Here is a 26,222-nt window from a genome sequence, read left to right as displayed (position 1 = left end):
TCTAAGAGCAGTGTTAAAATGAACCAACCTACAGATGGATTCCTCCAATTTCATCATCTTACCATCTACTCAGCCAGTCCACAGCAGCATTATGAAGCTGAAGATGGCCAGCACCTTGACCTGCGCTGGCCAGGGTAGCCATCACAACCATGAGTTCAGGGAAACCAGTCCCATCACCGTTGGCCAGCATCTCTGTTGCCATGGGGATCAGGGTACCCAAAAGCACAGCGCACACACCTTCCCCAACTTGGCTGGTAGAGAAGAAACAGCAAATTGGTAAGTAATCAGCAGGAATCTGACTGTATACTTCTAAATTTTAAGACTAATTATGAGAAGTTTAAAATTAAACATTAAACGCATGGCTATACATACTAAGCCCAGTTGTGGACTTCGGCTACCAGAGCACAAAGCATTCACCCATGTTACAACTGACAGGCCAAGTCACTACAAAAGTTTTTCCTGGGGAAAAATCAAGGAGATCGACTAGATTCCTTGAGTCTATCAAGAAGGAGCTATGGAATCACTGAAAATGTTAACAGCTGATGCCTGAAGGAAAGATGGCTGCAAATGCTCTGTCCTTATTTCTGAGGTTGTTAGAACACATGAAATAAAGGCAGTTGCTCTACCTGTTTTCCCGGACAATGTACGTAGTCAGTAACTGCAGCAGCTGCCTGTTCTCCTGGATCACGTCTAGCTGGTCAGAATCTTTGGGGGGCGATGCAGTCATGCGGGTGAGCCAGGCCTGGAGACGCACAGGCTCCACACAAGCCAGCTGAGCCAGAGAGCCACAGAGATGCAGAAGGCTCGGGTTAGGGCTCTTCTCAGCTAGGGACAGACCAAGAGGCGATCGTCAGCGGAGGAGGGCAGCGGGGGGAAAAGGAAGGCGCAAATTGTGAGCTAGGAAAGGGGGGAAGGCTTCAAGCAAGTTTTCGACTTCCTTCCAAACTTTCTCTGAGGAATTCTCTCCACTTGTTAGCATTTTCATGCTGTGGTTATACTCGGGCAGAAGATAGGCACAGTTATTAGCCGGACATCAAAGTTCCCTTAAGAAGATTACTAAAAGCTGTCACTCACTCAGCTGGAAGAGTTTGGTGAAGAATTTCAAAACTCGGTTACAGAATTTAGCAGAGAGGTTCTCATTGGCTGTTGCCATCATGATCTGCACAAGTTCTCCACTGAAAGGCAGGAGGGGGACAAATGGAAGAATCACATTAAGTCTCACATAAAAGGCATCCATTCTATTTCTTCACAATCTCCTCTCCTCTAGGGGAACTGGTCATTTGTGAGTCAACAATGCTAGGTGTTCAGGAAATCAGCCTCCTCCACTGATCACCTCAAGGGGTCAGCAGTTAACCGCAGTTCTCCCCAAGGTACAAACACCCGAGCAGGCTTTCAGGATTCCCTGAGAAAGAGGGAGCCAACAAAGATAGGTCCCCGCTTTCAGGAGGCATTCAAAAAATATTCACAGAGAAAAACAAAATACAGCCCACCTGTCAGAGAAAAATTCCTCCATAGCTTTACGAGCCTGGCTGCTTTCCAGTTGTTTTTCCAAATACTGGAGACATTCCTCTAAGATGGATTCATCCAGTCCACTGAAAATCCAAAAGAAAAATTAACTACCAGAAACAACAGCTATTTCAATGTCCTCCTAAAACTGATCTTCAAAAATCCAAAGTCTATTTACGGCTACACCTTGAGGGCAATATTCACTTTTGTTTTGTCAAAGCTTAGCATAAACCCTGGCATGCGGTAGGTGCTCAATAAATATTTGATGAATTAAACTGTAATAAAACAAAAAAAAAATTCCTAAAATCTGAGATAACTGATTAGTCAATGGCTAAGAGTCCAAAGGAACACTACTGTTATTTCAAACTGTTAGAAAGAGGAAGGGAGGGAGGGACAGATTGGAAAGGGAAGGGGAGTCAAAAGAGAAGCGCGGTGGGGAAAGGAAGAGGGAAAGAAAAGGAGCCCCTGATGAAAACCTGGATTCCTCCACAACAAAAAGGCAGGAAATTCCAATACGTGGACCCTTTATTTGCACAGCTCTCAGTGGGATAAAATGAAACTTAAATCAGCTGTTCATTGTGCCTCGCCTACATCAACACGGCCTACACTATCAAAGTCAAACAATGTTATGAGACCACCTAACTCCACAGAACACCCATCTCAGAAGCATGGTTACAAAAATACTGGAAATTTTATTAAGCTCCTTTGTACACGTCGTTGCATCTAGTACAGTGTTTATTCCTAAGAATTCATCACAAAAGAGGATTCCAAATAACCTTTCATGCGTGTCCACAAGAACACAAAATGCAAAAGCACAGAACTTTCTGTTAAAAGGCACAATCATAAGGTATTAATGAACAACATAAGGAAGCTAGTGTTGGCACATTTCATCAGTGGTAGCAGGAGGTCACAGGAACCCGATTCTTCTCTTCACTCAGGCTCACCTATTGGGATCTGCATGATTAGCCAGAATGTTGTAACAACCAGTGATGAGCTTCTCGTAAACGCGGGCCAAGAACTCATCAGACTCTGCAGGGCCCAGGATGCGCTCCAGGGAGTTGCTACTGATCTCAGCAACACTTTCAGTGCTCGACTCCAGAAGAAGGGGGAGCAGGGTCCGAATTACCTGTGGCGGGTTCATCTCATCGGACCAACTTCAGCCAAAAAAAAAAAAAAAGGAACCAAGTTAGTTAATACATTCCTCCCAAAAAGCTGCAAGGGGAGGATCAGGCAATCCAGTCATTCATTGAGAAGGGCTTTTATTCCAGTCTTTTTCATTTGATAGTTGTTTTTCACATAGGTGTAATCTCACAACTTCATGAAGTCTTCTTTTTTCACTGTTTTATCAGACGCAAAAATTATTTCCATATGAAAAACCCATTTATTAAAATGTTAAATTAGTCATATAAAATGGATTCTGTGGTATTCAGAGAAAAAAATTAACTGAAACTGAAGCTAGCAAGTTCCCAGACAGCTTTTCTAGAAGAATTGCCAGGAATCTGGATCATTTTTAAGGTAACGAGATACAGGACTTCACCTGTGATCTATGCACAGAAAGATAAAACAGTCCCTCCATGGCCCTGCCCTAGTCCCCACGATGGCAGCATCTAGCTTCTGCGATGAATCTGGAAAAGCCTGACTTCAAATACTCCTTATCACCTTGGAACTCAAACCCAATGCACCTCCAAATCACAATATGACTTGAAGCCAGCATGCTTTTTCTGGAAAACACTACACAGGAAAGGGGGGAGGCTCTCTGCTGCCTTTCACATCTAAGTTAAAAATCCTTCTAGGTAAACACTCATACTGTAAAGCAACAGGCTCTCTGCTATAGAGGCATGCAAGAAGAGCATTATTATGCAGTTATAAATCCCTCACTGTCTTCCTTTAGCTCTAACAGAGCACAGGAACGGAGAGTACTCAGGGCAACACAGCAGGTACTCACACAATCAGATCTCCAGTCAGCCTGACCAGCGACAGGAGTGTGTGCTTCAGGGAGGCCGCCAGGGGCAGGCTCTGGCCACAAAGAGTCCCCAGGTGAGCGGCCTGCACAGCACTGATGTAACTCTCAGAAGGGATGGTGTCGTTGGCAAAGGCATTACGCTGAAACAAGGCAAAACAGACATAAATGGAGAAATCATCTATCTCCCAGGACAAAATTCTTACATGGGAAAAAATAAACCATGATGGCACAAACTAAGACCCCACTGAGGTTTACAGACGATGGCTCTACCCAGTATACACTCTTATTCATCCTGGGATAGAAAGCGGGGTGGAGTGAAGAAAGCAGTTAACAAATTTTAATTGGAACAAAGCTGCGTTAAAATTTTAAAAGATAGAGTTAAGCTAAAATTTAGTTAGTACAAAGTGCGAAGATACCCAATACTACTTTTCAAATAATTAGAATATATTATACTTGGCATTAAAACTATGTTTGTTTGCCTCTAATAATTGAGAAGGATCTGGATTTCACAATGCATCTGGGTCCCCATTACAAATATCTTAATTATCCTCTCTCTGTAGCTCTGGGTAATGTAAACAGAGGTCACGATTACAAAGCAGGGATAACAAGATTATAACACTTGGCTGTTCCAAAGAACTGTAATAATGGAATAATCTGTTAATAGAGGTAATCTGAGTAGAGCACACAGAAAGATCAAGGAAACTGACAAGACAACTCAACAGCCTTCTAAAAGCCTAGAGAACTTAAAAGCTACCCCATAAAATTATGACAAAAAGAGTAGGTTCTTGACATATAACCTAAAAAGGAAAAGGAAACAGTTAATATTTACTGAGAATTTATGTGCCAGACAATGTGCAAGGCACTTTACATTTCACATGCTTAATCTTCACATCCCATTATTTAACAGATAATGAAACGGAGGCTCAAACTATAGTTGACTCTTAAATACTATGTGGGTTAGGGGTGCTGACTGTCCACACAGTTGAAAATCCATGTGTAACTTTACAGCTGGCCCTCTGTATGTGCAGCTCAAACAACCACAGATCATTTAGCACTGCAGTCCACACTGAGTGAAAAAATCATGTATAAGTGGACTCACGCTGCTCAAACCTGCACTGTTCAAGGGTCCAATGTGATAACGTGGTTGTCCTGTAACCCAGTAGCAGATTTCTTATTCTTAACGAAATAACCATATGAGCACCATTTGGGTGGCTCAAGTCCTTGATTACGGATTCAGCCACAACAAACACCATTGCAGTGTACTAAGATCTCTTGGCAGCTGGTTTAAGCCTGAAGAATAGGAACAGAACACAAAAGGGCGAGCGCTCCGAATTTCTGCTTCTGCAACAGACACTTACCCAGGATCCAATGTTGGGAAACTCATTGGTGTTGATGTTGTTCCAGGACTCACACACAGCCTGTACCGATGATGGTAAATTCTGAACCAGGGTTGGACCTGGAGGTGACAAAAAAGACAAGGAATCATCACAAGAGAGGAAGAATGACACACTACAATTTAAAAGCCAAGCTCAAATGCAAAGAGAAACACCACAGCCCAGGCAGTCAAAATCACTAAAACAGCTTAGATGGATTATTTCAACAGCAGCACTACGTCCAAGAACTAGCTAAGTGCTTAACAGCTAACAATCTCAATTGTAAGGTTTTCATTTCCCGTCATATTCACTTTCTAATCTTGTAAGTAAAGAAGACTACTGAAAAAAAGATGCAAAGTGAGGGCAGGTCACTATAAGTCACTCACTATTCAACATGTGCTGGACCGTCTATGAGCAGGTATCCCTTTGATATCTTTTCTCCTTACCACAAATCTGGAGGGCAGAGCTCATTAATGCACATTAAGAACACTATTTAATGGAGTAATGAAATTAAATTTTTAAAAGTGAAAATATCTGAATATTAAAAGGGTACTTAAAGCTTGAAATTCAGGAATATATCAATGGCTGTAAATTTTAAAGGGTAGTTATTACTCTTAACTCCAATCCTGCCCAACCTAAATTCTAACCTAATTCTAATTTTCTACCAGATCATTCCTAACACAAGGAAGAGGTTTTCCCAAGCACGAAGCAGTAGCTTGCTAGTCTTCCTAATCTCTACAAATGAAAAGAAGAACAAAGATCTGTGCTAACAGATGAACAGTCTAACGCTCTAGAACCAACTGATCTTGGTTTGGATCCCAGCTCCATCACTTGCAAGATGTAGGATTTTGGGCAAATAACTTCTCTAAGCCTTAGTTTAGTAAAATGGGGATAATAAAACTCACTTCACAGGGTTATTGTAAAGATCAAAACAGATAAACCTATGTCAATGCTTGACACACAGAAAGATTTCAATAAAATGGTAGGGCTGGTAGACAGGCAGAAAGGGAGAGAAACAGTATTACTAGTCATATTAGTGTTAACAGTCTTATTCAAAAGCACATTCACTTACCCAGTGTGTTTGCCTTGCACCTGCTAGAGCCAATAGCCAAAACAGCAGCAAAGCCATGTAATTTCTCCTGGGAAGGTTTTTCAGTGGATCCCTCTTCATTAAAGTTTTGTAGCAAATAGGTTCTGAAAAAAAAAAAAAAAAAAAAAAAAAAAAAAAGGGCGGCTATGTGCAAGCTGAAGGAATCTACCCCTATTTTGGTTAGGAAAAACTAACCCCAGACCAATCGAAAAATGGGTATCTCAGTTTCCTGATTTTTAACTGTAGCTGACAGTGCCTGCCCCTTTTGGGTCTCCTAAGAAATCCAATGGGTAACTGTTTCCCAAAGAATATCCTATCCTCTGAAATGCTCATAAAGCGCAATTCCAGAGCAAATGAGCTTGGGGAACAGTGACTACTATAACTGCCTGATTCCCCCAGGCCTCAAAAGAAAGACAACGTATTTATTAAAGACTCTGAGAAATATTACATATACTTTTTTTTTTCAAAAAGCATTTTTTCAAGTTTATTTGCCCAGGAACGTGTATTAACAGCTCAGTTTAGAAAGCGTCAGCCTCACAGGCCAGATTAGAGCCCAGCACTCTCACAGGCAGTCACGTGCTCAGCTCTGCTAGTGCTGTACCAGTAGCACAGAGAAAAGGACTTGGCAAAAAAAAAAAAAAGAAAAGAAAAAAGAAAAAGTACTTGGCACATAGCAAGCACTCATATTTGCTATTCATGTTTACTGCTCACATTTATTCCAAAATTTTGCCTTAAGTAATAGTCCTGTCTTGCAAGGCATTCACACTCAAAGACATTAGTTAAGTTTTACAACAATCCAAGTCCCTTTCAGCATCAACGCCCCACAGAACAGGAACGGAACAGTGAAATTCTACAGGGACCAGATAAAGTAAATGAGCTTAAAAGGCCCAGTGAGACCGACCAAGAGGAAGCCAGTCCTTAGCTGTGGTTTGTTAGGGAAGGAAGGAAGACAGGCCCAGTTTTGCCAGTTCTTCCAATGTAAGAAAAGCCAAAAATCTTCACTTGTGTATAAATTCCTAATTTTTATACACTGAAAATGAATTTTAAAGTACTTATGCTAAGCACATCTACAGAGTGTGAAATTTGCAATGTTTATTGTAGAAAGGGCTGAGTTTCAAAGACTCTAATTTATTAAGAAATTTTTTTCTCTACCTACATACCGTGAAATTTAAAGAGCTTCATCTTAGTGAATAACAGAAATGACAGTGTTTGGAAAAATTACATTATCTTTCTCTGTATCCTACAAAAAAATTGATAGAAGATACTTAGATATTTATATAAATTAACTTTCTCTTGACTCTTCCTAACTATTTGAAAATTCCTTTATCAGGCACCCCTTCATATTAGACAAGAAAACATTATGCCAAGAAAGAAAAGAAAAAAACCCTAAAAACCTCTAAACTGATAAAAAGGAAAAAAAGTAAAATTCTGAGGATCTACAGAGTGAACAGTACTCAAACTACCAAGTTCAATCCAAGGAATTTTCAGGCGCCTAAAGAAAGTAAACCACCTAAGCACCAAAATTCCCGATTTCCGACATCTCTGGGCAGGCAGCCCGTCACACCTAGTGAACGACGCGTAGGTGTCAATGAGCTGCAGCGTGGCTGGGAGCAGGTTCTTGGTGATCTCAGATGACTTATGAGGATCGGTCTCGGCAGCCATCTTGGAGAAATGCTCATCCAAAGAGACCTGGACCTTCGAGATCGCAGCATCGAGTGTGTAGATGGACTGCAGGCTAGGAATTTCATGGAGTTGCAAGATGGTGGTACAGTCGATGTTACAGAATGACGAGATCTTCAAAAATACCCAAGATAATAATTAGTTGTGGCAAAAAGCTATGGGAGAAGCCAAGTTCTACCACGGATCCAAAACTAACATACCTGTCGAGCAAAGTATTCCTCTACAATTTCCACATCATATTTCACTGAGCTGCACTTGCTGGATGCCAGTTCTAGGAGAGAACCAGCATGTTCAGCCTTCATTCCCTGTTTGATAAGGTGGTCCTATTTATAGCAAGAAAAAAATGTTCAAGAGATCAATACAGACAGGATCCAAAGCTTTCATTAGCCTTAAATTTTAAAGTTCCCAGAATTAGAGCATGTTGGCTTTGAATACCCCTCAGCAGCAAGCTTTGTGTTAGTTACACTGTAGTACCTTTATCCAGTTGACGTAGGAGCTGATCCGGAGGCGGGAAGACCACCGCAGAGTGTGTAGGATGTCACATTCACTCATCTCTGGCGAGTTCATGGCCAGCTGGTTCATGTAAGTCTTTGATGGTGGCAAAATCCCTAGGATCCTCCACAGTATCAAGAAGTAATATTGAAGGGCACAGGCCTCCTGGAAGAAGCAAAAAGAGCAGTCACAGAGGTAGAAGCTTTGGTATTGCCTCAAGGTCTCCCTAACAGAACTGGGTGGAGTCCTGATTTTCAACTGAGATTTGGCTCTCAAGTCTGTTTTGCCTGGTCTTTCGACAGAATACACCTAAAGCAGAAAATGGTAAAACACACATATAAATAATCTGCTCCATATTCTGCACATTTCACAGGCCAAGAAAGCTATTCTCAGACAACTCTGGCTTCCAATAATTTACCAAGTAACCAAAAGAGAGTACAACATTCTCCTTGGCAGGCCCACAATTACCTTTCTGTGGCCTTAATTGCTGCTATGGCTTCTACAAGGCACATTCCTGGGACCACAGAAAAAGTTCAAGTGTGAGGCTTTCAGTATCACTCATCAGCCAGTATTCACCGGAGATATAGGACTTAGGTGGCCCATTAACTCTAGATGTTAACAAACATTTCTCTCAATGTTAACAAAAATTGCAAAAATAATAAATTATCTCCAAGGTGAACATAACCACCCAAACTAGGTGGAAATAATGAAGTATCACATCAGTTTTGCAAACAGATACTCAAAACTGACTGGATCCCAGGAGGAAATTTCTGGCAGACTGCTCCCCAGTAATTAAACACATCTCAACTCTCCATAATTAGCCCGTGCTTCCATGGTCTTACCAGGGCTGTTACATTCTTGTTTTCCTTTCTCCTGACTGTATCAAGCTGGGACCCAGCTGCAAGCAGGGATGTCAGTGCTGTGTAGAGCTCATCATACTTGACAAGCTTGGAGAAAAGAACATCACATGCCTAATATCAAAAAAGAAAGATAATCATTTTTTTTTTTTAATATTTTTTCCGACTATCTATACACTACCACTTCACCTCAGGATTGACAAAACAGCTCGTTCCCATTATAGTTGTTAATCTCTCACTGCAGCAAGATTCCTACCCACTCAGGGACCTCACTTAGTTTACAGGTTCTTGTGAGCAGACAAATGCAGGCTTTAGAATGAGGCAACTATTTCGTCCATTAAAATAGTTGCATGAGATACAAACAAGAAAAGTTGCAAGCGAAAATGCTAACAGACATGGTCTTCAAGAATATGTGTCAGACGTGTCAACTACCAGGAGGGATGTCCCCTACAGCCAAAGTGGAGCCCAGCAAATGTATCTCAAAATAATATTTTCCTGGAGGGAGGGTACAGCTCAGTGGCAGAGTGTGTGCTTAGCATGCATGAGGTCCTGGGCTCAATCCCTAGTACCTCCACTAAAAAAAAAAAAAAATTTCAATTCCTTTCAGAATAAGCTCAAATTCTAATAAAGACCAAATTCCCTCATTACAAAAAGTAAGTCATTCCCTTTCCCTGTTTGCCCCTGACAGACGTAAAATGGGAATTCTAAATTCCTGGTACCACAGAATCGAGTCGGTTCAAATCATCCTCTGAGGCTTCTGGGGACAGGACACAGTAGAATCTGGGTTGTGGGACTGCATCTGAAAAACAATGTGCTTATTAAAAGAATGGTTTCATTCTCAACTCTGTTTAACAAGTATTAAATGTAAAAACTAAGAAAGCACACCGGACCAGGGGTTCCCACCTTGGCACTATACACTGACACTTGGGGCTGGATAATACTCTGCTGCGGGAAGCTGTCCTATGCAGCACAGGATGTGTAGCACTGCCCTGACTTCAGTCCAACCACTGCCAGTGGTACCCTCCAAGTTGTGACAACCAAGTATGTCTCCAGACATGATTCCACGTCCCCTCTGGGGGTGCAGACCACAATCATCCCCAGTTAAAAACCTCTGCTCTATGAGATAACTAAGGCGCTCTACAATCATCAAGTTAATCAACAAAATTGTATCACTAGACTGCCTTAAACTTAAACTCTGTTTCCCCTATATCAAAGGGAGTAACCACAAAGAAATCCCAAAGATAATAAATTTGTACTAGGGCTTGATGAAAATTTTCACCAAACACTTTACATCTAATAATCCTCGGGATGAAAGCAAACACACACTAAAATAAACACAAGAAGCACTTTGTCAAAAGTATGAACAACTGCTGTGTGACAAACGCTAGAGGGAACGTCATGGCTCCCACTATTTTCTCAAGAGTACATCACTGTGACCCAAAGAAATGAGCCCGTGGGTTAGAACCACGTGCCTAGGGAAAATTAAATTCAATCACTCGGAGTGGCAGGAACACACACACTGCTCTCTATGGCCAGAAACTAGGATTCCTAATTCTCGTGTCTCAATGCTTTCTGTTTTTAAATTAATGTGGGATATGGGAAGCTCTGTTTCCACAAGTGTTTTGAGTCCATAGGTATCCGCCATCCACAGGGAGGAGACTAAACCGGTGATCAAAGATCCCTGAGGAGGCCCTAAGCTCCAAGTTCAACCTCTCCAATGAGAATCAGTAAGTCAGTTTCTTACTGACAGTCTTCTTTCTGACCTGATGAAAAATGCTTAGACCAGTTCTCTTCCACTTCTTTGAACCCATGATAGAGAGGCGCGGTCGCCCGGCGGCTGCCGCTGTCCTGAGATCCGCTTGCCCACCCAAAAGGAGGACTAAGCAAGTTATGCTGCACCTTTTAAAACACAAATACTCAAATTAAGAAAGATACACAGTCATCATTCTGCTTCTCACTACAAGCATGATACTAGATTGGGATATCAAAGTTTGGGAACCTTACAAATCAAAATAAAATTTTAGATTTTTCTGTGACCTTTTGGGAAGCATCTTTTTGCTAGAACATAAAGGGAACAGTGCTCAATGAAACGTTTTAAGAAACACTGAGTGTCATAATCTTTAAACGGCCCTCCCATCCTCATTTCGGATTCCTGCCACAAAGGAATTTAATAATCCATAAAATTTACTGCTCGACCATCATTCAACCACTAGCAAATACTAACTGAGGCCCAACACTCAGGGCACTGTGCTAGACACAGGTAAAATGGGGTAGTTCAAAGAAGGACACCTGTGAACAGAGTCTGTGATCCAATTTTAACAAGCGCATCAAATCAAGTAATTTACATTTATTGCTTCTGGCTAAACATTAAGTGTGGGTGCACAGACACTCTAAGTCCCAGTGGTCTTCCTAAGGCTACTCAAACGTACCACAGTGAACACCTAAAACCTAAAGTGAGCAGGTCATTTTAGTTTGGATCATGGAAACCTAGTAACAATAACGCTCTCAATAACAACTTTTGCAAAAAAGAATGTGTTGTTCTGTACCTGCTCAAACAGATACACAGGGGCTTTTGAGTACTGATGAAGCAGATAATCAAAGATCAAAAGGAGGCGAGCCAGGATGAGAGGCACAGAGCGCATCTGGGCATCCGTGTTGGCGCTTAATTCCTGGATGATCTGCACAAAAAGGGTCAATATGTCCCGCCGGCCTTTCTCACTGAAGTTGTGGAAAATGAGAAGGAGCAGCTGCAGGTGTTCTACATTCAAATCTTCTGTCTCATTGGGCACCACCCCTTGCAGGGCATTCTGCTTCATTGTCGACAAAAACCTACCACAGAGAAAAAGTGGGGAAAAGTCAGAACATCCCCCAAGAATTACAAGGCACGGTGCTGGAAGAATTAAACTTCTCAGACCCAGACATTAAGATAACAAATTAAGTAAGACAAGACGCCACATATATCAAGAAGATAAAAACTCAATCTTGGCTACAAAAAGCCAGATGCAGCCGTAAAAACATTTTTAAGAAGCCTTCAGCAATGTTGACTGTGGCCATAGCAGTGTTAACCCCCACCCTGCCATTTCTGACAATGAAAAGAGCTGCAAGCTCCCCAACAGGTGGCTTTTTAAAATTAAATCTGGGCAGGTAGAAACAATTTAATTACTTTTTCCCCACAATTTGATTCTACAGTTTAATTCTCGTTTTGAAAGTTTATACTACAGGTTAAAAATCACTGCATGGTAATAGTCGAAAATATCTCAATGCAATAAAAAGCAATAAAAAAGAAATTATACTATTCAGAGAACTTGTGAGAAAAGTGTTCATGTAAGAAAGGAATGGATGTAGCCAACTATTTCCACTGCCCTTGGCTATTAGGAAAGAGATTTGTGTTTTAATAAGGGTTTCACACACCACCTCCTCTCCCACCTCCCAGCCTTTTTGCAAGATTCCACCAGGAAAAACAGAGTGAGTCTTTAGCATTCAAGGGGGTTTATAATATCTCAAATCCAGTATTAGAGCTATTTGATCACGGAGTGAGGAAGAGAAAAACAAAGCCTTTTACAAAAACAAACTGCTTTGAAGAGTCCTAACCATGTAAACAAAAATGGCAAATATAGGTCCATCTAAAGAGGATTTAGATGATTAATCTGAGCTTCCCCCAAGTAAAAAAATTCTTTAAAAGTTGTCCAAAAAAGACTGCAAGTCACTCTAAGTGGTTTCATGTTGAAAGCAAAATAATGAAGGACAGAGTTGGCTTTCCTATTCCCTCTCAGGAAAAAAAAAACAGGTCAGGATAAAATTGGTTACATTCAGGATTCAGGTTCTGTCTCATAATTGCAACCAAATCCCCCATGTGCTAAAGAAAGATTCTGTTTCCTGACCATAGTTGATGTACTTCTGTTTTTCTAAACAGCACAACTCCCCTGCAAATCCCATCAGAAACACACTCCTCCATCCTTGCCACTTTAAACACTATCATCAGAGCACCATCTCAGAGCCACAGATTAACTACAAATAAGTCAAACAATTTTTAAGAAGTAAATACCTTCTCCACAGGGCTTCCACTGAAGTTATCTTACCTGTCCCAAACTTTAAGGCATTCAGGGACGTCCGGGTCACCTTGAGCACCAGCTTTGTGTTGCCAGATGAGCAAGAGGCGCGAAAGCACAGAGAGGCTCTGAGGGTGAATGTACAGGGGCCAAGGGCCCTCGGAAAAAGGAGCAACTCCCAGCTGCTGCAACAGTGTGTTCTAACGTGAAAGATAACACAAGAGACCATTAGGGAAAAAGGCAAGGAATGAGGCCAAAAAGTTACTAGTGCACTCCGTTACTTTTTAACACCCAGAGGAGTACTTCAAAGAAAGGAGGAGACAGAAATTCTGATTTAGAAGCAGTCTGGAAAAAGATCATTTCATTCAACACATGAGAAAAACATAAAGGAAAAATTATTAATCTATCCCCATAAACAGCTACAGCTAATCAGTGTCAGAAATGGGGTCCCAAAAAAAGGAGACGTGCATGGAGACAGCAGAATCAGGACAAATTTCCAAACAGATACTGTGCCTTTCAAAATAAACTTCTTCACTAAGTATAAGAGCTAACAATTTTTCTTTCACAATCAGTTACATCCCACAAATAACAATCCAAAGGGGGAGATCCAACAACTTACATGTCTAACAACTTGTATTAATAGTATTAACAGAGAAATTGTGCCTCTAAGATGTCAAGGCATCTAGAATCAATCAGGGTTGTCTCTGCCTCCAGTTGTGGCCTGTCCTTCAAAGGAGCTTTCCTTTCAGCCCCGTTATCTAAGCTGCAACTTACCTTCTCAAACACACACACACACACTGAGCAGGATGCCAGTGGAAAACCAGACAAAAGCCAGCTTCCTCATTTGGCTTCAGAAAACACAAATCACAGTTACCTCAGGACATAGGATAAATTCTGAAGTCTGCCAAATTAAATTATATCCTTATAAAACAGCCCAGAGGACCCTATTTCTTGAAAATATTCAAAATGTCACAGATATCAAGGATAGCTCCATGTGCTGGGGAGTTACCATAGGCTAAGTGCTGTACATTCACTGTCACACTAAACCTCAGAGCTGTCACGTCACGCGGGGTGTGGTCCATTTCACTGAGGAGGGAAACAGCTCAGAGTGGTTTAAGAAGAGGACCAAAGCCACAAGATTACCAAGTGAGAAAGCCAGGTTTCTCTCTAAAACCTACATTCTTAACTACTATGTTCAACACAGCTGACTTCCCAATCCCTAAACCCAAGGAAACAATTTAAAAAAAAAAAAAAAAAAAAAAAAAGCCTGAGCTATATCAAAAGTACTAGCTGTAGCACTATTGTAATAATAAAAAAATCAGAAAAAATCAAATCAAAGGACATGCAGCCATAATGTTGGCAACTATGAACAGCAAGGTAAACATAAAAACACATTCTATATATACATACACACAATAGTAAAATCTGAAAAAGCAGAAAAAGGATGTATCAATGTTCTGGTGATAACCATAACACTATGCCACTATATGGACAGGGACTATAAGGAAACATGGAAAAATTAAAATCATGAATTTGGTGGAAAGATGATACTTAATGTATATTCCTTATCATGTTATTTATACAACACTTTTTAAGTGAGCTTTTGCTTTGTGTCAGTTTTATGTGCCTCAGTTTTTTAGGCCTCAGAGCCATAAGAAACGAGCTAACATTCCTCAGGAACCTAGTTATGGCTACCACTCAGACTTTTACTAGCTCTAAGAAGAACTGACTTTCTAAGTAGTAAAACTGAGCCACAGCACAGCAAAATCCTGGCCTGGCCCACTCCTCGCCAATCTCCGAGTACCTTTTCTCCATTCCTCCTTCACGCTGGCATTCCTGAGGTTTCAGCCTCAGCCTTCCTCTCTCTCGCTATCCCTGATCCATCTAATTGTTTCTCATCACTTCAACAACTGCTTCTTAATGGAGAACTCCCAAAGCATATTATCAATCTTAATTTTTAACTCCTGAATTTCAGGCTCCCATTTCCAACTATTTTCTAAACATTTTCATCCGACTAGAACCTCAAAACTTCATATTTAAAATGGTTTTTTTCAGTAGTAGTAATGGTGACTATTTATTTAAACTAAAAACACTGGTAACATACAAATTGTTTTCCTCATTTGATTGAAAGGGCTGTAAAATTCAACAGTCTGACAAAGGAAACAACAATCACATAGATGATGCCTCTGCTAATCGCCTTCAGCTCACTCCTTCCTTCAAGGAGAGCCTCACACTCGGCTATACAGTTTTCTAGACCACACAGTGACCCCAAGGCTGGCCTACTAAAGGGACTGAGTCATCACACTGACTTGTTTGTTTTTAAAAACAGAGAAAAATGGCAAATTGTGCCTCAGGTACCCAAAGAACCCAAAGGATCATTCTGAGTAAATGTGAAATAGATGACCCATGAGTAAACACCACCTCTGAAGTGACTTCAGGGTAGAAGAATGAGCCACTGAGTACTCAGTATCACTCCTTCTACCTGCAACCCAGCTCTCCTCCCTGACTTCCCTATTTCTATTAAAGACAACAGGAGCCTTCTAGTTTCATTTGAGTTTTAAGGATTTTAAATCTAGGCAGTAACTTAGATTCCCTCCTCTCCTTGACCTTCACCCCATTCAAATAATTTCCCATGATCTGTACAATAGGTCCTTTACCCATACCACGTCTCCCCCCTTTCTCATGATCCCTCACTAATTTAAGTCATCTTTATTTCTTCAGTCCCTATAACAGTACCTGGCACATAGTAAGTATCAATGAATACTTATGAATGAACCTAGATCACCAGAGTAATAGTATTATTAAGTTATTATAGTTTTATATGCAATGTTAAACACACAATATTAAATAATAATTGTTAAAAAACAGATTTTATTAACCTCCCTTAGAAGACACTGTAAGTCAGGCACCTTGGGTAGCGCAGCTCTGTATATTACTCCAAAGAAACAATACCCAAGGTAGGGGAACTCGATAGCAGAGAGGTTACACAGACCATCCTTTTACTTTCTGCCACCATAGCAGTGAAACATGGGGGAAGAATTTAAAATTCCAAGTTTGGAAACAGAATGAAAAAAGAGATTTGAGGATATCTTCTGAATAAAATCAGTAGTTACGGACAGCCAGGTTGCATGTCCACACAAGGTCTGTAACTTATTTTGAAAATGCTAAGAGGGCAACATCATTACAGGACTCTTAAGAATCCTATTCTCCAGAGGAAAATATTCTTCCCCATCACTTGGACAAGCTTAGACAAGAAAGGGCCAAATCTATGAACTTTGGAACTTCCCTCGATAAACTCAGATCTGGGCAAGGAGCTGATGACTGGCAGGACACTGTGAGCCTGTAGTCTGAGAAGGTGCTGCAGGCAGTATACTTACTGAAGCACTTCCTTCTCTTCACCTTAGACTGGTTAACAACTTTCTACTTTAGGTAAGTATAAAAAATTTTATAATTATCTTTTAAACAACAAAAAAAATCTTAAGAATTTCTCAAATAGCGTGGGGTTATGTGAATCAATTTTAACCTCTTAAAATAGTTTGCTGAATTTTTGTCCCTTTGGGGGCAAGTGTAAGCTCTTGAACTGTGTTTTGATTCTGAGCATCCACTGAAACAATCTTAAGAGTGACAAGAAAATTTTCAAAACACTCTTAGGGCAAATTACTGGAGAGCTACCAAATTAAATTCTACTGAGGGCTGGGGCAGGGGGTGGTCACAGTAACTAGAAATCTTCATTTTTAACAAATTCCCCAGGAATCTTTATGTACGCAAAAGATGAGAACCACTAACTCTGACCATGTTAAAAAAGTTATTATCAAAATATGACACTGTTAAATGTTGAGAGAGAACGTGGATCCACATATCCCTGACACACTACTGGTGGAAGTAAAACCTGGTGCAACTACTTTGGAGAGCAGTTTGGCATTATCTGCTTAAGGTCACATACTCTAAAGCCTGTCAATTCTACGCCTACATATATATTCCCAAGAGACTCACTTGTAACAGGGGACATGTATAAGAAAGATCACAGCAACACCCGGAATAGCAATAAAACTTGACACCCAAATGACCATCACTGGGAGAGGGCAGACGAATAAACTGATAGAGTCACAAACACAACAGAATATCATACAGAAATGGAAACAGAAACTACAGAAATATGTAACAATGTAGATGAATTATGGCAATAAAGTACTAAATAATATTAAGTGAAAAAAAGCTGAAAAAATTGCATAGAGCATGAAGTCATTACTAAAAACAAATTTTAAAATTTGAAGTATTCCTTAAATGCAAAAACAAATACATACATGAAACTAATGAAACGAGGAATTTAAGATTTAGGATTCAAAGTATCAGCTACTTCAGTGAGGAAGAAAGCCACAACGTTTAGAAGTCCACAATCAAAATCATAGACTTTATTATGGTGGTGGGTTAGCAAGTAAGAGTGTATGTGAGAGCACCTCTCTCCTGTAATTTGACTGATTCTTTTAAACCACGCATTTTACTTTATATTTCTTAGATTACTGACGTTGAACATTTCCTATCTTTGTTGGCCATTTATATATATAAATATATATATATATTTTTTAATAAAACGCCTTCTTATTTGTTTACTTTTCTAATAGGATAGTCGTCTGTGGTTGTTCTTGTAGTTTTTCCTTTTCTTTAAAGCTTACTAGGTGACTCAGGGATAAAGGACACATTTTCTTTTCCTTGAAATGGTGCTAAGTAAGGCAGAGGGATTTATAAGAAAATCTCTCAACACTCTTGCCAGTGAGGGGATTCCATGACACACTGTTCCTCAGCAGCAGAAATGACTGCAACCTACTGAGTGCAGACGGAGAGAGCTCCTGGCCGAAGCAGTCACAGTGCACACAAACCTGCAGGTTAGGGGACTGAAGGTCAGAAGTCACCAGAGAGTGGTTGAAGTGATAGAGAGCAGCAGCAAACTCTTCATCTGATGAACCTTGAAGACAAGTGGGAGAACCAATTATTGAGCATCTGCTTGACACGTCGCACCACCTTGCAACAGCCAAACTCCACCAGGAAAAATCCGCCAGGCGGGTTTCCTGTCTACTGACCCTTCAGTCCATCTTTGTCCACCTCCTTAATGATACTGGCCAGGGTGGCCATATGGTGCTCTGAAAGAGATACACTCAGATAGTTTCGGATAAAATTGTTTCGAGAGTTCAGCATGGAAGAGGTGATGAAGTTCAAAATGTTGGAAGCCAGACCTAAGAACTAAACAGAAGACAAAAAAGCTCGTATCAGGGTCACAAGCCCAGAGCTCCCACAAATCCTAAATACAAATAGAAAAGCAAAACACACCCATAGGTCTCATGTAATAAACACAATGAATTAAAGAATTAGATTTTAAATCAGCTACAGTGGAACTAAGTTTAATTATGATAGTCTCTCCCATGTGATTCTACCAGTTATAGAAGATGGCATGCTATTTAATAATACAACAGACTTCAAGAAATACTGGACAAACTTCCAAACAGGAAGTCTTCCAAGAGGACTTCCAAATAGACAGACTCATTTCTTTCACTCCTCTAAGGTCCTGTATTTGTCTAGCTCTCAGATATTACTGATATATTCAATTCTGAAGCCAAATTATCATTACACACATTTGGAATTTCCAGGTCTTTACTTCTCTATTAAAATTAAATTATTGTGTGAATGTTTTACATCCACGTACGTGACTAGACTAAGCTGTATGAGAGCAAAGACTCTGCCCGGCTTGCTTACTGATACAGCTCCTGAGGAGCGGCTGACACACAGCACGTCAGTAAGTGCTGGCTGAATGAAGAGTCCGCCATCATTTATGACGTACCAGACCTAAGCTAAGGGCTCTTCACTTCTCCACAACACTCTCAGAGGAGGTACAATCACTCCCATCCAACAGGAGACAAAACTGAGGCTTGGAGAAATTCAGATTCTCGCCCAAAGCCGTAAAGCCAGTGAGTCACAGAAGCAGGACTCAGCCTCACTTTCATCCAACTCCAAAGGCTCAATCAGAAAAACCACCACCAGGAGTACAAGAGGTGTTTTATCAAACATAATCAATACACTTAAGTCCTAAGTAAAAATACCTTTAAACATTAGCTATCCAATGTACAAAATGTTTTTGTTCAAATGATCTGCTTCTCACATCCCTTCTCCCCATTCCTTAACATCCGAAATCCACTTCTTACCAACTCAGGATCTTTGCGGCTAGCCAGAATGTTGCCTTTCTCACCAGGGGCCTGCTTACTCGGGCTCTTAACTCGAGGTGAGCTTTCCAGCGGAGGGGGTGGGGGAGGAGGCGGAGGTGCCACTTTCTCTTTACTGGGGGAGATGGTCTCTTCAAACCATTGCCCCAGAATAGGCTCACTGTCATCATCTGAACAGAGAAAGAGAAAAGTAACAAAAATTACACGTTAAAAAATTTTTTTAGTACATCTGCTTTGTAAAAGTGCCCGAGTCAAAAAGAACATCAGGTATCTAGATTATACTAGTAGTTACACAGTTGCATAAACCTGTCAAATGCACCTAAATATATACGTAAAATGGAAGTATTTTATTGTATGTAAATTATACTTCAATAAAACTGGTATTTTTTTTAAAAAAAGAGCCCAATGAAGGAAGAGAAACCACTGCACAGTATTTTACTGGCAACAAGCCAAACATTTTCAGGAGCAAATTTTTACCTGCCTACCAATTATAAGCCCCAAGGTAAGAACTGTACCTTTTGCAATATCAGACCTTGCTCCCACATACCTGATTATAAAGAATCTGAGATATTTATCTTATTCAATCTCTCAATCTCTCTCCAAATCAAGGCAGGAAGGAATGTTAGTGTCACCACAACAGAACCTGGTGTTTCTTTCTCTATACTTCCCCAAGCCACAAATCTAAGACAACAGCCAAACCTTCGCTGAGAAGTCAGAGCAGCGTTCTCAAAATGGGTCAGCACAAAAAGAAACAGCAACAACTGAGATGTATTTTGATTTGGGAGGGAAAGAAATGAAAAGCAATCTGGGCTTTGCTTCTGGGCAATCTTCAACAGCTCCATTTACTCTTGAAAAACCTGTCATCGTTAAGTGCACGTAAAGTCACGATGCACGCTGGGCAGGCGAAAGAACACGGAGACTAGAAAGCTAAAAGAATCTCCTGGGAAACGTCCTGCTACATACTGCAGCTTGTCCTCTGGGAGAGAGAGGAGAGGCGTCTACCTTGGCTGCTGTCCTCCTCCGTGCTGCTGAAATCATCCTCGTAGTAGGTGTTTGAGTCAGTAGAGGCGCTGGCATCGCTGCTCATGGAGCCCTTCCTCTGACGCTGCAGGACACATGCCTAGGAAAACAGCAAGGTTTCTGTAACTGATGATCACAAGAATGGAGCCATCCCATTTCCTCCCATTTACCACATAAAAAGTTTTCTCTGTGTCCTCTTCTTTTTTCTAAATCCAAGAAGTACCTCTCCTAACAGCTCGCTTCAGGACTCTCATAGTTTTATCTTACAAAAGCACTCCAAAACCAGCAAACTGGACAAGAACTGAAAAAGGAATGCTTCCAGTGTCCTCTATGTTTCTACCTCAGCATGCCAACTGTCACAAATCACCAAGTAGCTGCATGTATCACAATGCTGATAATGAATAACTAATTCAAATGTCTGGAATCATTTCAGAGCTTTTCTCGTTTTCAAATCCTTGACCACAAATATTGAGTTTATAAAGATCACAGTGAACAGTCTTACTCATTTTGACAAAGTTATATAAGATCTCCCACATGTATTTACCTATATACACATATATATTTAACTGAACCACTTTGTTGTACACCTGAAACTAGACTTCAATTTTGAAAAAAAGAAAAAAGATCTTCCAAATTATCAATGGCATGATCCCACCCACCTTTCTGTAGGAAGTTGAGAGTAATGTCAACAGCAGGTTCGTCAGTGGGACAGAGTCAATCAGCCGCTGAATCCTCTGTATGGAGGTGCTCTGAGCCATAATGCTCAGGACTGCAGGCGGACCATCTGCCTCCCAACCCTGAAGGTAATGACATCAAAAGAGAATTAATGTTAACAGCTCAGCAGGAAATAACAACCTGATCTGATGGCTCAAGCTGGCTTGTCCAGAAATGGAGCCAGCAGTCAATGTGCTGACTCCCTGAGTACAATCCCTTACCTTGTGCAGAGCCTCCACTTGCAGGTCTTGAAAGAGAGATGTTAACAGCTTGACAGCATGGTTTGCCAGTATTACTGAGAGCACCCCAAACCCCTGATGCCTACACAAAGGAAAAGGAAAACATAAACCTTAAGATAACTCACAACAAATTACAATCTCGGAAACCATGGATCTTGCCATTTTAGGGTCCTAGACCCATTTCAGAATCTATGAACCTTTCCAGGGGGTGGGGGGTGGCGATCACAAAAACACACAAAATCTGCATATAATTTCAGAAGCTCACAATATCCCTGAAGCCCATCTACAGAATGCTTAAGGATTCACAGGCTTCAGGTTAAGAACTCCAGGACTAGAAGGAACTCTTCTAAATCCATGGAATTTTGGAATTTAAACTGTCAATTCAAAGCTATTGGTTATGTGAAGAAACCAACAAATGTTTGTTGAACTTTTTAAAAGTCATTCTTTTCAGATGAAAAAGGTTAAAAATTAGCGACTTCTACAAAATATCTGGGCACAAACCAAAGAGAATAAAAACAAAGGTTTACATTAAATCTGAGTAAAACTTTCTCTTTCCAAATGACCACATGACAAAGGGTTAGTAAATCTAACATACAACAAACTCATGTAAATCAATAAGAAAAAAGGACAAAGACCAAAGAGAAAACTGAGGCAAAGGATACAGACAGTGTGGAAATGACCAGTCACACTAGTAATCAACAAAATACAAACAGCAATACAGAAACATCTTTCTCCTCCAAGATGAGCAAGCATGAAGACTAGTGATACCCACTGTCAAAAAGGCCCTGGGGAAATGGGCACCTGCACACACTACTGGTAGGAATCCACATCAGAGCAGTTTAGCAAAACATTTCAAGTTTTTAAATGTGTGCCCTTTATCCTAACAATTATACTTCTAGAAATTTACCCTAAGGGGATAACTGAACAAGTTCACAAGGACTTATATTTTAGAAGGTTCATCAAAGCACAGTTTATCAAAACAAGAAATCTGGAGTAACCTAAATAAGTGTTCAATAAATTAGTTAACTATGGTGTATTTACATGGTGGAATACTGTCAGTCATTAAAAACATTTTTAACATTAAAAATCAAATCTACTATCGTGCCACTGTAAAGATGCCTACAATATTTTGTAACAGTGGTCCTATTTTTGTAAACATATTTGTTTAACATATGTGCACAGAAAAATGTCTGGAAGAATGTTTACCAATTTGGGTGGTAGAATTTCAGATGATTTTTTGCCTTTCTTATGGTTTGTAACCTACACAATTGTACATCTATTCCTTTTAAATCTCAAGAAACTACAGCCATTTTTAAAATGTCACTACTACTCCTAAGGACATAGCCTTTGGCATTCTCCCATTTCCCTCTGCAATGCCAGAGTGTGAAGACAGACACTCAAAATTCACAAACCACTGTTCTCTCTGGAACGTGCTTACCTCCTTATTTTGCCTACTGTCTACTGCCTACCATCCCAACGCCTATTTCAGATTTCAGTTCAGTTAACACTTCCTCAGGAAAGCCTGCCTTGATTACTCTAACCAGATCAAACGCCCCTATTGTAATACTCTCTAGATACAATTTGACATATATTTGCATGAATATCAATGTCTTATGTTTCTGGAATGTTATCTATCTTTATTATTCATTAAAGCATTCCAGAACTAACACAGAGTCTGGGACAGAGAAGGTACTGAATAATCTGCTGAGTAAGGTCCAGAATTTGACTTCCTCTTTGAACTCCAGACTCACATACCCAACTGCGTACTCAACATATAGAGATTTGACAGTCATCTCAAACTCAGCATGGCCCAGATTAAATTCTTTATTTCTTCCCCTTCCTGCCACCCAATCTACTCCTAAACTGCTGTTTCCTATCCCAGTAAATTACACAACCCAGGTGCTCACACCAAAAAATTCTGATGCGTTTTTCACGCTCAACCTCCAAGCCATCAGCAAATCCTGTCAGCTATACCTTCAAAACATATTCTGATTTGACCTCTTCTCCCTGCCTTTACCACCACCAACCCTATTCCAAGTCCCCTTCATCTATTTCTAGTAATTCATTAGCTTCCTAACTGTTCTCTCTCCCTCTTGTCTTACAACCTTGCAGTCCATTCTCCACACAGCAGCTGGGTTCTCACATCACTAATAAATCAGATTATTATCACTCGCCTCTTGAAAACCCTGTAACAGCTACTGATTACAGTTGGCTCTAGGTGATCTGGGCCCTGGCCACCTCTCTGACCTAATTTTTGACCCCTCTCCCTCCTTGATTTCTCTACTCTAGCCACAGTGACCTTGCTGATTCTTAAAAATGCCAATCAAACTTCCACCTCAAAACCTAAACAAATCTACCCCAAATATCTGCACAGCTCACTGTCACTTCATGTGTGTTCTCTGTATCTCGTCTTCAGAGCCCTTTCCTGACCATGCTAACTAAAATAACAGCCCTCGCCACTCTCTAACCCCTTGTTTGGCTTATTTTCCTTCACAACACTCATAAACGATAATCTATTATGAATTTACTAATGTATTTGTTCACTATTGCTCTAGCTAGAAAATAAACTCCATAAAGGTGAGGGGACTGCTTTGATTAGTGCTGTGCCCTCAAGGCCTGCACAGAGCCTAGCAGCACATGGTAGGGACTAAAAAAAGTAAAATAAAATCCAGAAATGACTGGGCCTAGAAAATAAAACTTTGAACAACACAGAAGTCATCTTTCTCACTTCCTTCCTGGCAAGCAAGGCTTTTTGTCCATACTTCATCGAAACAGTAGTGAATGTTTCAGGAAGTAAGCCAGGAGGACCTGTCAGAATCCTCACTTTACAGGTTAAACACCCAAGTGAATAACCAACTCCAAGTCAAATGAGCCTATTCCACAAAATAGAAGCATTTTTTCTGATGTGAACCTCACAGAAGTCCTAAAATACATATTACACAGATATTTTCTTCCTCTCAGAGAGAAGGAAACAAGATCACAGACAATGAGTGATTTACCCCACATCACACAGCTATGACGTAGAGATAGTAAACTATGACCATCATCTTAGTTGTTAAATTCAACTAGCTAGAGGCAAATTCTTCAACTGACATAGAGATGAAAGGAGCTCCCATCAATATAAAATGGCAGGAAAACACAACATGAGCAGCAATCAAGCAGACACATACCCTTTTCCAGGCCCCAGTTTCGGAGAGCCCACTCCCTCTTTTGTACGAGAAAGGATGTCTCTCACTCGAAGTGCGGCCAGCGGATCTTTCTCTTTCCCCTTATCAGCCAAGGCAGTAGGACTGAGGTTCAATATGAGGAAAAGGCTATTTAACAAACACCAGGCACCCAGCAATTGGAAGTTCTGATAGTGCTGTTGAAAAAGGCACAAGAAATAAACATAAACAGATTTTAAAGGCTACACATCTTAGAGACTGATCAGGGGAAGGTATAGCTCATTGGCAGAATGCACGTCTAGCATGCATGAGGTCCTAGGTTCAATCCCCAGTACCTCCATTAAAAGAAATAACTAATTAAAACTGGGGAGGGGTGTGAGTAGAGCACAGTGGTACAACACATGCCTAGCATGCATGAGGTCCTCGATTCAATCCACAGTACATTCATTTAAAAACAAACAAAGGGAGACTATATGTATGTGAGACGGGAACACAGCAGAGATCAGCTTCTTACCTCACCACCAGCCCGGCGGGAACTGCTAATTGCTTGTCCAATCATGTCATAGATTTCAAGCTGTCCAAAATCAAACACACACAAAAATCTGAGCAAGCTGATATAGTTCATTACAAATGCTAAATCCTATCCAAATCAATTTAACCTGAAGAGTTAAGTATCCTCGAAGCCACTTCCAATGATACGACTTCCCTTCATCTTCACATGACGCTCTCTCTCCATTCAGCTCACATGCCACCTTGTCAGAGATGCTCCCCACCCAGTCTAAAGCAGCACACCCAGGACCGCATCAGAGCCCTTCCTATCACATCCGTTCATCCTACCCACTTATCACCAACTGAAACTATCGTATGCCTCCATTAAAAGTACACTGACACAAAGTAAGCCCTCAAATGTATTTGTTGATTTAATGATTCATTTTTCACAAAGTCTATTGCCACCACAAAACTGTAGCACTTTCTGCAGCCAACCAATCTGCCAAAAAACAAACTAAATGCCTACCTCTGAGACCTACTGCCTAAGGGTATGGGGTATGTGGAACACTCCACGTCCTTCCCTCTAACAAGGAAGAAAATGGAACTGGCCACATTCCCTCATCCGAATAACCAAGGCTCCCGCATCCCCAGAGCCGTAGCTTACACATTTCTGGACAATCGTAGCTGCATCACTCTCATAGTCTTCTTCTTTGGAGCTCGTGGACCCTGTCCGCACTTGCTGGGCACTACCCACATGAAGGATGGCCATGCAAGTTGCCACACTCACACCTGAAAAAAAAAAGATGCACACATTCCAAGAAGCTGAAACACAAAAACACAACCCACCCACAAGCAATTTGAGGATTTGATTACTGAAAGTAAACTCCATAAGGGCAAGACAAAATATAGTGTTACCATATGATCCAGCCATCACACTCCTAGGTATTTACCCAAATGAGCTGAAAACTTCCATCCACACAAAAATCTGCACACAAGTATTGTAGCTTTATTCGTAATTGCCAACAAATGGAAGCAATCAAGATGTCCTTTGATAGGTGAATCAGTAAACAAATTGTAGTATATCCATACAAGGACTATCATTCAACAATAAAGAGATGAGCTTCTAAGCCACAAAAGGACACAGAGGAGCCTTAAATGTATACAGTTGGCCCTGCACATCTGCATGCTCCACATCTGGAGATTTGATCCAACTGGTGAAATCTGTGGATGCAGAACCTGCAGATGCTGAGGGCCGACTGTACTACACCATTTTACATAACGGACTCGAGCATTCACGGATTTTGATACCTGCAAGGCATCCTGAAACCCCGTCTCCAAGCAAAAGAAGCCAGTCTGAAAAGGCTACAAACTTTA

The 26,222-nt window shown here is 40.7% G+C and overlaps 1 protein-coding gene across 9 annotated transcripts in view; it reads right to left on the bottom strand.

Annotated features, from left to right (window-relative positions):
* Positions 1-26,222, bottom strand: part of UBR4 (ubiquitin protein ligase E3 component n-recognin 4) — a 122,447-nt gene that overhangs the window by 83,481 nt on the left and 12,744 nt on the right. For all 9 annotated transcript variants that reach the window (XM_074377283.1, XM_074377285.1, XM_074377290.1 and 6 more), the window contains exons 9-33: positions 25,513-25,637; positions 24,874-24,933; positions 24,366-24,556; positions 21,178-21,277; positions 20,902-21,039; positions 20,225-20,342; positions 19,205-19,392; positions 18,089-18,248; positions 17,888-17,973; positions 13,041-13,210; positions 11,508-11,790; positions 10,725-10,860; positions 9,681-9,760; positions 8,947-9,075; positions 8,087-8,269; positions 7,813-7,935; positions 7,497-7,726; positions 5,915-6,036; positions 4,828-4,925; positions 3,452-3,609; positions 2,451-2,660; positions 1,491-1,592; positions 1,075-1,175; positions 627-825; positions 63-251 (exon numbers count right to left, since the gene is read on the bottom strand). In XM_074377283.1, the coding sequence (XP_074233384.1) occupies positions 63-251; positions 627-825; positions 1,075-1,175; positions 1,491-1,592; positions 2,451-2,660; positions 3,452-3,609; positions 4,828-4,925; positions 5,915-6,036; positions 7,497-7,726; positions 7,813-7,935; positions 8,087-8,269; positions 8,947-9,075; positions 9,681-9,760; positions 10,725-10,860; positions 11,508-11,790; positions 13,041-13,210; positions 17,888-17,973; positions 18,089-18,248; positions 19,205-19,392; positions 20,225-20,342; positions 20,902-21,039; positions 21,178-21,277; positions 24,366-24,556; positions 24,874-24,933; positions 25,513-25,637 (3,679 nt within the window). The remainder of the gene's footprint in view (positions 1-62; positions 252-626; positions 826-1,074; positions 1,176-1,490; positions 1,593-2,450; positions 2,661-3,451; positions 3,610-4,827; positions 4,926-5,914; positions 6,037-7,496; positions 7,727-7,812; positions 7,936-8,086; positions 8,270-8,946; positions 9,076-9,680; positions 9,761-10,724; positions 10,861-11,507; positions 11,791-13,040; positions 13,211-17,887; positions 17,974-18,088; positions 18,249-19,204; positions 19,393-20,224; positions 20,343-20,901; positions 21,040-21,177; positions 21,278-24,365; positions 24,557-24,873; positions 24,934-25,512; positions 25,638-26,222) is intronic.

This window comes from Camelus bactrianus, chromosome 13 (assembly GCF_048773025.1).
Source record: "Camelus bactrianus isolate YW-2024 breed Bactrian camel chromosome 13, ASM4877302v1, whole genome shotgun sequence".
Classification (NCBI taxonomy): Eukaryota; Metazoa; Chordata; class Mammalia; order Artiodactyla; family Camelidae; genus Camelus; species Camelus bactrianus.
The sequence above is the reverse complement of the archived record's forward strand: the minus strand, read 5'-3'. Positions and strand labels throughout refer to the sequence as shown.